This window comes from Eufriesea mexicana, unplaced genomic scaffold, assembly GCF_001483705.2.
Source record: "Eufriesea mexicana isolate 0111107269 unplaced genomic scaffold, ASM148370v2 scaffold11475, whole genome shotgun sequence".
In the NCBI taxonomy this organism is placed as follows: domain Eukaryota; kingdom Metazoa; phylum Arthropoda; class Insecta; order Hymenoptera; family Apidae; genus Eufriesea; species Eufriesea mexicana.
Window position 1 is genome coordinate 179636 of NW_016919092.1, and position 13741 is coordinate 193376.

General features: G+C 37.5%; 1 protein-coding gene across 1 annotated transcript in view; it reads left to right on the forward strand.

Moving 5' to 3' along the window:
• Dad (Daughters against dpp) overlaps positions 1 to 13741 on the forward strand; it is a 64876-nt gene that overhangs the window by 3449 nt on the left and 47686 nt on the right. The window contains exon 2 of the mRNA XM_017908621.1: positions 1 to 223. Coding sequence (XP_017764110.1) covers positions 1 to 223 — 223 coding nt within the window. The remainder of the gene's footprint in view (positions 224 to 13741) is intronic.

Sequence of the window (13741 nt, forward strand, 5' to 3'; positions counted from 1 at the left end):
GACTCGTGCGCGTCGCCGATTCGACCGGATCGATGCAGAGTACCTGCACGCGGCTCGCCCGACAACGCGCCGATCGATCCACACCTGCTCTGCTGCCAGATCTGGCGGTGGCCGGATCTCGCTCACTCGTCGGAGCTCAAGAGACTTCCTGTCTGTCATTCCGCTAAAGACCCTGTATACATATGCTGCAACCCTTACCACTGGAGTCGGCTCTGCAAACCCGGTGAGTACTCTTTCCTATCTTCCTATCTTCATTTTCTATGCTTCTCCCTCTTCCTCCACAGGCGATTCCTCTTACTTAAAGAAATTCGCCTCTTTGGAAGGATTACGAGTCGTTAAAGAATTGATTCGTAAATGGGAGACCACGATACGATTCGCGAATTATTTATCATCGCGTGGAAAATAATTTATTTCAAACGCTGCGAGGCGAACGCCACTCGAGCGCTTTGGCGCGAAATTTGAAAGACGCGAAAGGTGGGGTCGATCAGTTTAGCCCGTAAGGGGCTTAAATATGGCAAAACAGGATTGGTGTTTAATTATAAATCGTTTTTCGTATAGACTGAACAGAGATGCATTGAAAAATGCGCGTTTTAGGAAACGCTTATCGAAATTGATATATCTTCCTTGAAAGTGAAAATAACTTCGCTCTGCTTCCGTATTTTATTTTCAAACGCGAGTAATCTTACGCGAGAGATTTATTTTGTAGGAATAAGCAGTTATTACGCGCGTTTCAGTTTTATCGAAAGAGGAAAGTCGAAATACCTGTGTAAGGTATTTTTCGAGAAATTCGCGAGCTGCTGAAAGCGTTAATATCGCGTTTATGGTGTGTAATACGTTTATGGGTTTGATATATAAGTATATATATACCTTTTGTGCTTTGATTTGACTCTCGTAGCGAAACTCGATGAAATATTAGCAACATAGTTGTACATTATATATGATGATTATGATAGTTTATAAGGATGTCTCGTATATCAATGCCGTTTTACATGGATATTACGAAATATCGTGCCAGAAGAGGTTAATTCTCTAGAGTGTGATTAATACTACTAATTGCATACGATTGGGAAATATTCTTTAAATCGTTTTATGCAACGTTTGAACTTAGCAACGTTAATTAAGGTTATGCTTAAGATTATCCAAGGATAAATTGAAATACGTAATTACTGAAATACGTAAAACAGATAGCGATTGCGACGCAATAAAAATTGAAAAAACATCTTTTGTCTTGATTATACGTAAAACGCAAAGGTTAGAAGATTATGGTAGTATTATTTTTAGAATCTCCCCTGCTTGACAATATTTTTTACTCTTTTCTTTGACCTGACTTACAATTTTTTTTTTTTCTTATCGATGTAATATTTTTTTAATTCCAAATTAGGTTCCTCGAATGTTTTACGAGTATCTAGAAATTTCTTTAAATTTCTCTACTTACTGTACCGCGAATGATTAAAAATTTCACATCGATATTTCAATTCTCGTAAAATTCCTTATAAGTCTGGCTATCTAATAAATTTTTGAAATCTCCATCTGTATTGCACCACAAACGTCATAAAATTTCACAGTCATTTAATACACACAGCACGCTATACTCCTTATTGTACAACATTTCATTTTTCCAGTGTGGTAAATAAAAATAGAGATGACCTTATAATACTGATAAGTTTGGGGCAATTGTTATGCTTTGAATATTGATAATTTAATTATAGAGATGAAATAATGCGCTCGCTAATAGATTTCATTTGTTTTCATTCGTTCAGTGCAAATGACGTTAATACATGTGCCGGTAATTATGAAAGTGCCCTAAGTTCTCTATACTTCGTCCCGAAATATCAAAAATTCCATGCTCCAATGCATCGCAAATTAAAAGAAAATAATTACCAAGAAAATGCAAACTTCATCAAGCGATTCAACTTTCCGCCATTTTAACGGAAATTTTTTATATATAGAAATAACCCATGGTGTTGAAATGGACGTAGGAAATTTATGGCGTGTCCTGAAAGGGTTTAGATTGTGGATAGAAATGGACACCGATATCTTCTACGTTTTTCAACAGTTAACACATTAGTATATTTAGATAAAAATATTTAAATAATGAAAACGACTCGCGATAAACTATTTTAAACAAAAAATTGATTGACACTTTCTAGAAAATTCTTCTCTCTCTCTCACTCTTATTAATCGTTACATACCCATGTTTCCTCTTTGACGATTCTCACGTAACTGTTTTATCCTGGCACATTCTTCTGAACAATTTTTCAAACATTATTCATACTAGACTACACTCGTACATATTATATTTATACCATCGCAAATGAGTTTCACTTATTCAACCTCATTCGCATTCACACATATGAAACCAACACTCATACTTGTCTCCTCAGTGGGGCTATAGTGGTCATCAGTGTCCGGCGATACTAATTTTTCAAATTTATATTTGTTTTATTCTGACCAATTTTTGAATATTTGAACAACGTAAATAAATAGAAGACATTAATAATTTGCACCATATTTTTTGCGATATTGTTTGAAAATTCCTCATTATATCCCTTTGTACTGGTATTAACCCTTTGCACTCGGCGATTTTTTCATCACGGAAAGATAGTAATTGCCACGAAGTCGAGGATATTTTTAATAAAACGGTAAATAAGAAATCGTATGCAAATTAAGACGTGGAATTATTTTACCTCGACATTCCACGCATCGTTGAGTAATTTTAGATTTGATATATTAATTAACATCGATCTTTTGAATGTGATTAAATGGCGACTGGGGTTAGTCCCCTAGGAGTAACTAGGGTTAATCCCTAGCTCGATATCGTATCGAATTTCGCTTCACTCTGGAAGACAGGGAATAATTTATCTCGATAATCATTGGCTAATTTAACAGGTTCATTAAATATTCGAGTTCTTTGAATATCCTATTTTTATTGGAAAATTAAAATCGCGCGTAATTTCAACGTATCCACGCGCGGGACGTTTATTCCCTATTAAAAGCATAGAGTGATACACTATTTGTCAGGATTGACAAATACGGGCACACCGCGTTTAAATATCAAAAGCCATAACCGAGGCTGACTTTAAGCGTCGTTAAGATGTCTCGGGAAATCAGCTGTCACCACCATAAATTCCAAGAACAGCAGATTTACGAAGCCATCCGCGTGTACGTATAATCCTATGAAGACGTCGTAAATAGAATAGAATTCCAATAAATTAGCAAAGCCTCGGCAAACAATGGCGCGTTATTGTCCCTGGCAGTCGATCCAGAATTATATCGTAAATTGTCATCGGTGGTGAATAAAACTGTTCGTCGAATGCAGAGATTCCTTGAACGAGAACGCGTGTACGAGATCGAGGCGAGGCTGATGGACACCGTGATACCGGGGGTACCGATGTTAGGCCACTGATGGCCCACAACACTCATCGGGAAACCAAGAAATTTTTATTGTAGAAATAAAAATGTTTTTCGTCGTGGTATTGCAATTGCGATTGACGCTAAAATTTTGAATTTGAAATATATATGTACATATAAACGTAGTATACATTGTATACTAGTTGTACTATACTATAGTACATGTTATGCATATAGTATATATATAGTATTACAGCATTATATATTATATTATATTATATATATAGTACTATAGTGTTATGTATATAGTACTATACTATAAACATTGTATATCGAAAATATTTGTGAAATTTCACCACGAGTCTCGCTCGTGTTGTTTAAGTTTGGCCCCATATACTAACCACGTCTCTCGCACGTCATATTTACGTTCGGGCTGATATGATTACCACGAGTCTCACACGGTGATGTAGGCGAAGGGGTTAATACTAAATTAATTATTACCTACAGTATATTGAATTATATCAAAGAACATTATTTAATAACCAATCAGTTGATCAACTCGGTACAAATGGAATACAAATCGTATATAACAAATACTAAATACAAATATCAATATTTAAGTAACTATTACTTACATTAGAACACAAAAAATATTGAAAAATCAGCGATTCAAAGAAAAATACAAATAACAGGGATTACGGATAGGTTAAACGTTAATTCGACGACGCGGCGCGTGCAGCGCTGCTTCCAGGATGCGCGAGCATCTCCGGGTTCGTTTCGGAGACGCGCGAATAACTTGGCCGCGTGAAAGGACCGAACACTGTTAACTACAGCGCGTCGCGAACGAAATGCTAATCGTTACCTGTGCGTAGCCCGCTAACGAGCCCATAGTCTCGGGTCAACGTGGAACCGTAATTTATCACCGATAGCGTGGAGGATCAGCCGATGTCCAGCTGGTCGGGTATCCTAGGTAAATGGGAGTACACGCGTTCGTGGACTGAATACCGTCGCTGCTGGCGTGCCGCGTTTGAATGCGCGCTGCCTGCGCTCTTCTCTGGCGAAGGCTGCGCGCGCAGCAAAAGGAACAAGAGCGGAATAGTGAATGGTATCGATACGTGTAAATGTTCTTGATTGGGCTCGCGGTAGCAGTCGCGGGCAGCGTTAAAAGTAATAAATTTTGATGAAAGCGGACGTTTTGCATCGCCACGGGAATCTGCAATGAAGCATGGCTTTTGTGCCATTGTCTGTCAGAATGGCGTGAACTGGACGAGAACGAGCGCGAAAAATCGCTTGACGTATTTATGCCGGTTCGTGCACGCGAGATATAATGCGCGTTTCTGGACAATTCGGAGCGATTCCAGTGACAGACGGGTATATTCGTTGTCGGTGGCGACCGTGCTCGTCCGGTTTCGAGCGTTCCCTGCACACTGGATGTGACTGTACTACTTTTCTTAGGCAAAATGTACTTGCATGTGCCATATAAATAATTTAGAGGAAAAATTGCCAATTTGCAAATTGATATTCCCTCATTAGCAACGAATTATAAATTCATATTTTCAACCTCGCGTTGTGATATTATGTTGGTATATTAATAATATAAGGATCATTTTTGCAACGAAGGTTTAATTGGAAAATAATAATTGCAAATAATAACTGTACTGCTTTTCTTAGACAAAATATACTTGCTATGTGCCATTTTTTTTTTTTTTTTTTTTTTTAGTTATAATTTATAATACCTGATTTATTAATATTATAGTATTATATAGCATAATGTAATATTATAATATTATAACATTGTATGATGTAGAATGTATAATTTATCACACAATGATTTGAGCTTGAAATAATTTAAGAGAAAAATTGCCAATTTGCAAATTGATATTCCTTATTAGCAATGAATTATAAATTCATAGTTTCAACCTCGTGTTGTGATATTATGTTGGTATATTAATAGTATAAGGATCATTCTGTTAACGAAGCTCTAAGTTATGTTGAAAACACTCTGATTGGATACTCCTCTGGGAAATAATAATTGATGTTCATGCATAATTCAATTATATTGTAATAGCCATTAGCAATATTGTAATAGATCTAGAACGTGGATAGTGTTGTCCCTTAGGAGCGGATAATGGTGCTTCAGGATTATAATGACCAGTTGAGTATCAAATTAGGCGATCAGGTACCAGTCACAATTTTGTTCTCTTAAGAAATATAGCGAAACGATTATGTACTTAATTTTAAAGTTAATAGATCTGGATATGTTTCAGTAGATTACGAATTCGTTGGAAAATAATTTATTTTTCATTTTCTTGACGAGGAAAATTATTTTAAAAATTACCATTTATTTTATATTAATTTTTTATATTAATTAATTCATCGTAAATTAACTAAGAAACTATCATTTAACGATTAGAAAATTTGCATTTTCTTTTAGAGTTTGATTTCCTAGCAGACACGTTTTAATGGCTCAGACAACTTGTTTTAAAACGATTTAAAATGTTCGGAAAGAAATATTCCTTGAGCGATTGAGTTGTCATATTAGGATTGAAGTGTACCAGTTGGACTTTCCTTTTGAAATAAAATGGTCGTGCAGCAGGTAGGCAGTACCTGTTGTCCCATCACCTGGACGACACCTTTTACAGGTTCGAATGGTGTTTCACGGTAAACCCATAGCAGGTACGATTATCTTTCCAATCGAAGGTTGCCCAGACCCATCAATTCTATTTCATCTACTTTCTTTTCGAGATTTATGATACCTCCCTTTCAAAAATGGTCATTCATTGCCTGCTAACATTAGAATTTAGGGTCATGGAAAATTCCTTTGCTTCGTCCCTAATAAAGACAAATGGGAAATATATTTATCAAATGTATCCAGAGTGCTGTTTAACATTTTTATTGAAATTCGAAGTTCCTGAAATAATTTTGAAAAGAAATTTAATTTTCGTCGCAGGCTATAATTATATATTTCGTTAGACATTGTATGGGTGTTTTAATTTCTCTGTTATTAAATTTCCATGTTGAATCATAAATATTTATTTATTTAATTCCGTAGTATTATATAAAATCTCCGATTTTAATTTATCTTTTTATTATTTATGCTTATACTTAGTAACCTTTTATTATAGAGATACTTCTTTTTATAAAAGAAACTTTTATATCGTATAATCATAATTTTTAACTATCTAAACTCTATTTCTATTTATTCTTAGGTCCACAATATGCAGATCCGTCACAATTATTATAGTATTAATTAGCGTGTATATAATTTTATTATTTTAGAATAAAAAATAAGTGCATTATTCAATGCCTACATTATTCAAGTCCTAATTTTTCCCAATAATATATTATTTTTACACAAATTTAATTCGAAAGAAAACACTCCTAAATCATTCCATTATTCAGTGGTTATTAGATCCCAATTTCTCCAAATAAAATATTATTTTTACACTAATTTAATTCGGACGAAAACATTCCCAAAACATTCCATTATCCAGTGACTATCACATTCCAAATTTTCCTAATAAAATATTATTTTTATACAAAGTTAACTTGAAATAAAACACTCCCAAAACATTCCACTATCCAGTGACTATTAGTTTCCAATGTTTCCTAATAAAATATTATTTTTACACAAATTTAACTCGAAATAAAATACTCCTAAATCATTTCAATATCCAGTGACTATCAGATCCCAATTTTTCTCGCAATAAAATATTATCTTTCCACAAATTTAATTCGAAGGAGAACCCACGTAAACAATTTTATTATTCAGCGACTGTTAAGTCCCAATTGTCCTCAATAAAATATTATTTTCGTACAGACGTAATACCAAAGGAAACATCGTAAACCATTCAGAAATCTATCACTCCCAGTTCCTACACTTATCTATTTGCATTCTTGCGAAGTAGGTTCCGAGATATACAGTGCACGTAAAAGTAGCAAAATTTACCCAGACTCTTGTCATTAGCTGGCACCGCTCGTAATCGTAAAATTTATTAATTTCATCGTCTTGTGGCACCGTCTGTCTGCTCGTTGGCGACATGTATTTAACCACAAAAAACCGTCGCGTCCTATCGACACAAAGACGGTGTTAGGAGGAAAGAGAGAGAGTGAACAAGAGGCGTCAGCGAAACGTGACTTTACGTAACTCCAAATGATCATTAGACTCCATATTGCCAAACTTTTCTGGAAAACTGGAGCTCGTAAATCCTGATCGAGGATTTCCATCGATACAGGAAGCACTCGGCCGATGGAAAATCATTTCCCTCCCCCTCCATCGTGATTTCATTTTCCGATTTTTCTCTCGTAGGAAAATCGAGAAGATGGTATTCGCGATAATTTGGAACTGGCATAATCGAGAAGATGGTATTCGCGATAGTTTGGAACTGGCATAAACTGAATATCGAATATGCACGTTGTAAGATTAATCTACAATTATAAATGGAGCTCCAAAGTCTATCGATGTGAATGAAGTAATTGTGAAAATGATCACGTTTACGAGGAAAATTATGTTCGATCGCTTTCCATATCGTGCACGTGAATTTATTAATACGTGCGTGAGTGACGTTGCATTAGGCGATTGTTTATGTTAGCTGCGAGCAGTTGCATCAATTTGATTTTTGACGAAGTAAGAACATTTCGTTTGGTGGAGTTAGGTTAGTGTCGTGAGATGTAGGTCAGTCTATATTTATTATTTTCCTATAAAAGAAAATAATTAGTGGGAATAGAAAAAATATAAATTAGACTATTGGAGGAAATTATTATTAATAATTTAATAGCATAATAATTATTATAATTTAAGATTATTTAATTATACGGATAGGTTAGTTAGGTTATTAAACCTATATTCATCCTTATTATTTTTCTATATAAATAAATTAATAATTATAAGATAGTAATAATTAATTGTTTATAGTAATTATTCATATTAGAATTGGTCAATTGAAAATGATTGATAATTATAATTTATAATCCTTTCGTTATACGCAGTAATTACCACTAACCTTTAAATGGAATTTAAACGCGGAATCTGTGTTAAATAAATTAACGTTCAACGTAAAATACTACCGTGGACTACGAAAATTTATTATCGTATCTCTAAAGTATCGCTTAGTATATTTATCATCGAATATCGTACGACATATTTTCTCACGAGAGTAGTTCGAGATAACTCCTATTTATATTAAAATCATATACTTCTAATTTTATTTATAATACGGTGCTAGTATATTTAACGCGCTCTAAATATCCCTGTGACGCGCAAATATCCCCAAGCGTAGGCACGGCACTGGCGAGAAAAAAAGAAAATGCTCGAAACGGTGTACGAAGCCCGCTTCCACCGCGATCGCCAGCGCGACGTTATTAAATAAGAAATTTATTTGTCGCTTATCCGAGCGTAATCAACGTATGCTGATATATACGCGGCAGCGCGACAAGCCGACCAAAAAAAAGGAAAAAAAAAAAAGGAAAAAAAGGCACTTTTAAAAAGACCGTCGTGACATTTAGGCGTGAAGCAATAGAAAAGATATGGACGCAGCCGCAACGATAAATCGTGTCCACGATATTGGACAAATGATCATGGGAGCATTACTCTAATCGTTTTTATGGGACCGCCTTCTGCCGGTGGTATGCCTGCGAGGAAACTCGTAAAGCAATATCTCTCACCGCGTTAAGCAACATTAATATAGGAACGAGAACTGGCGCTGGCTCGATCCGCGACGACGTCGATTCGTCACAGTCCGCCGCGCCGTATGCGATCTATCGATAATCGCGCGAGCGCCGGAAAATCGGCGCGCGAGGTAAACACCGTGTGGCGCAGGGCGCGCCGGTTCGGTCCCCTATTAATAACCGTGGGGATCGACGAGACGGCGGACGCGAGGCGCAACCACGACGGCGAATCGCGACGGAGATTCGGCGAAACGAAAATCTCCATATAGGAAAATAACGAAATCCTTCGGATTCCACGCTGAGGTTTCCACGTCTAATAATAGCGGCGGGTCGCTCGCGCCAGCGCGCTCTCGCGTACGTACGCAGAGAGGAGGCTGACGACGCATTTGGGGAAAGAGAATGAGAAATAACGCGAGGAGAATGTCGTCCGTGGAACGACCGAATAGATGCGTCAAGCAAGAGCGGAGTGGGGGAGCTAGTGACGAGGGGTTGGCGCGGCGGAGCGGGGAGGGGGTGACACGCGTGGAAAAGGGGGATAAAAAGAGAGCAGAAAGCAGGGAGGAAAGAAACGCGAAGAAAGAGTTCGTGGGACAGTCCGTCGTCGGACCTGTAGCGTGGCTCGAGGAGGTGGAGAGAGAAAAAAGACGACGTCGAGCGGCATTTACCAATAGCCGCACAATCAAAGTTATGGTCAGAAGGAAATGAATCTAAAAATAAAGCGTATATTGGGCGAGTCGCGGCCTGCCAAGAAAGAAGGAAAGAGAGCAGGCGTAGAGGGAGGCCGTGGAGAGGAGAAATAGAAGAAAGAGATGAGAAAGACGAAAGAAGGGGAGAGAGACGGAGAGAGAGAAGGAGCGAGGGAAAAGATCGGCCGAACGATACGCGCAGAACGGGGAGGAAAAGTGGTCTGAGGACGGGGCGCCGTGGAACATGTGCGGTTTCACTGGGACGCGCGGCGTTGGAGGGGCACGGCGGCGCGGAGTGGGGGTACGGCAGCCGAGCGTCGCTGGCGGGAAAAGATGCCAATGGGTGGGGAGAGAGCGGCGAACGGACGGGGAGAGGGGAGAGCAGCCCGGCGCCGCTGCGTGTCATTGCTGGCGCCAGCTAATTGTCGAGGCCAGTCGGCATTAGCCGACGAGCTGACCGAACCGAACCGAACCGAGCACTGCGAACGCAACTCACTGCTGCACCGCACCGGCTTCCCTCGACTCTGTTTGCCGGCCAGTGCCGCGTATACGATCACGCGCGCCGAATCGACTGCACGCTTTTTGATTCCGTTCGAGTTTTTCCTTAGCGCTATGCGGTCTCAACGGCCGGGCATCTTTCTGGGAAAGGCTCGAACGTTCGGCGGAGCAAACGGGCCGCGTCTACAGGTAGTTTTCAGTAGATTACAGATCTGAAACATCGTTCTATTGTTAGATGGGTTTTGAAATCGAGATAACAGGTTCCTTGTCCGTTTTCGAGCGGAGAAAGTAACGAGTCGGGGACGGGGCGAACCGTTGCTTAAGAAGAGAGGATCGGAAAGACTATGCGTATGAATCATGTTACGCTGCCAGTTGCTCGTTAAGGTGCCATTTTTTCCAACGGGTTAGAATGTCGATTTGGGAAGGTATTCCCATTCGCGGTACATAGATATATTCGTAGATACGAAAATACGGTTTTTATATATTTCAAACGTTACGACGTACCGTGGAATAGTGGTAATAATAATTTTATTATACCGAATTATCGCATATACGGAAAATATGGAAATGTGAAAAAATGGTACAAGAAAGGGAATAATAACGATTATGACATATGACATGTAATAGATAAAATTGAATATTGCATTCGAATGATGCAAGCAGAGTAATACTGATGAAACTTCCTAGTCGACGCATATTATCGCGTGCTTATTAAATTTTTGATAATTTTGTTGAAAAAATAAGCAGCATTGAATTTTTACTCGAATACACGTACGTGCCGGCAATTATGAAAATGACCTAAGTCGGTGTTTCGAAATATTACAAATTTTGCATTTGGACGATTACAAAATAATTGTCATGGTTACTTTGCAAGAATAATTTTACATTATTGTAAAATAGATATAATACGATAAAAATTTCTTAGATTTCCTGCATATAAATTACAACGTCCAATGCAATATAATAATCCTGTTTAATAATTCTTCGTAACAAAAATTTAATTTAAATCAAAATTTTTAAGATTTTGAAGACAGGGACGTGCCTTAATGGGGTCTTCTGCCTTCAAGTTCGGAAAAATATTTATCTCTGGGAATTTAAGACAAAGACCATAAAGCCTTTTTTATTCGTCTATACCATATACACCAAATTTTATTACTATACACACATATTGTTCAACAAGGATATAATTATGATCCAAATTAAAAAAAAAAAAATCAAATAGCTCGAGATTTAAGGAAATGTCGCCATTTTAAAATCGAAATACCGATATACGTCGCCATTTTAAAATCGGAATACCGATTTACGTCGCCACTTTAAAATTGAAATACCGATTTATATTGCCACTTTAAAATCAAAATACCAATTTTCGTCGTTATTTTTCACTCTTAGAGCTTAAAAAAAAATAGAAAAATACGTCCGATTTTGACAATTGCAATTCCAAAGATAAAGACAAGTTTTCCGAAGATACTGTTCAAATTTGAAGCAAATTGGTTCATTAGGACTCGAATTATCGTGTCAGTCAGTATCAAAACCGTGGTTTCCACAAATCACGCGTCTAAAGCTTCAGGTACGTATCATGGAATTCCGTATCCCGGCTACTATTACGAATTCCGTCAAACCACTCGGCAGGCACATTTTCGAAGGTCAGGACTTCAAGAAAATGCAAAAAAAAATCGAATTTTTCGTCCTTCGGGAGTAGGAGACCTCCTTGGTACCGCGCGGAGACGCGAAACAGGTTCTGGGGAAACGAAATTATTCATTAACGCCACGTGGACCGGTGTTCAGGGTTCTACGAGTTCCCGTGGCTCGGTCTGCACCTCGTGAACGTGTTCACCCGAGCTGAATGCGATTTTCTATCGTAAACATTATCATCGGGCGTTTATGGTCGCCGGAACTTACAACGTGCACCGACATTTATCGAAGGTGAATCGCATTCGCAGTGGCGCCGTGTTTTCGCAACACACAGACACACTGCTGCTGTCTTTATCTGCTTTTGCGTTCGACAGCGTTCGAATATTGCGGCGTTGTTAATAATTCACTCCGACAAATCGATTATCATCGGCCAGACGGCGTCATTACGCAAATTGTCGCACTTGTACCGCCTGTCTTATCTGTTGCAAACTTCGCTTCGTTTTTGGAATAATTTTCTCTCCGCGGCGCGTTTCACCTCGTTCCACGCGTAATTCCCATGTTCATGACATTTCGGCCATTTACGAATACGTAATGGGCGCACAGCGTATCATTCAGTGGAAACTGATATCGAAATTTGGAAAACTGAAATCTCTTATATATGACAACTTGGTATATCTACTAATAATTTTAACACGTTGATCTAACACCATGGTGGTCATCAGTTGTTAGTAGTGGATGACATATCGATAACAACAAGGACAATTCTTTATTTAATTACAAAAAATGATCAAACGCAAATATTAACCCTTTGCGCTCGAGAGGCGCCCTTCAGTCGCCATTTGATAAAATTTCGATGCTCGATATTCATAAATATATGAAATTTCAGATAATGTAACGGTGTGCGAGGTATCGAAATCAAATAATTCTACGTGTTAATTATCATACGATTTCTTATTCCTGCTCAGAAAAATATCGTCAGCTTTGTAACAGAAAATCATTGAACACCTATCCTCCTTTGGCTAAAAAATCGTCGAGTGCAAAGGGTTAAGTATAAATCTAATTAACACTAGAACTACCAAGCCAGTGAAAATGACTGGTCCCAGAATTTTCCTTCTTGCAATCACCGAACACATACACCTGCTTTATGAATAATATTGGTATCAACTCGTATTAAGAAAGAACTGTAATCAATATATTCACTCGTATTCATCGTACCGCTGAAATTACTATAATCTGTCCACGTTATAGTTAGGAACCCATTAAAGATCGGTAGTTCTATTGTTAATTTCTCGCAATGACATGTTCATACCTATTTTCACTATTACGACTCAATTACAACTGACCTATGCCCAATCTCTCTGGTTTGTTCTTTCTACTTTTATACGTTACATGACATGCACAATTCACATAACAACTCGATCATTACACGCATACTCATTTATCACGATAACCTGAATCCATTGGATATTGGCATCCCATGCATACTTGTCCCACTCATCCCTTTCTTACAGACATCGCTCCTTTATTATATCAACACGTATATATTCAAAATCTATGTTAACCATTATCACATTTTATTCCATAATTTTTCCTATTTCTTAAATTATATTCGTAGAAAAATTCTAAATTTATATTTACAGTCAGTCATGAAAATACTCAGCCAGGTACATCACAAATTTTTACTAATCGAGTCTTCTATTTTTATTCGATAATCTTTCCTATTTTTTAAATTATATTCGATGCAACGAAAATATATATATTAAAAAAAAAAGAAATATTGGCGAGAAAAAATTTGCGATTCCTAGGTTTTGAATCCATAATATTTTCTGGAAATCCTGGTAAAATTATAGAAAAATATTCCAAACGTTTCGAACTGCGATAATTAAAATTATTAAAAGAATTTTATA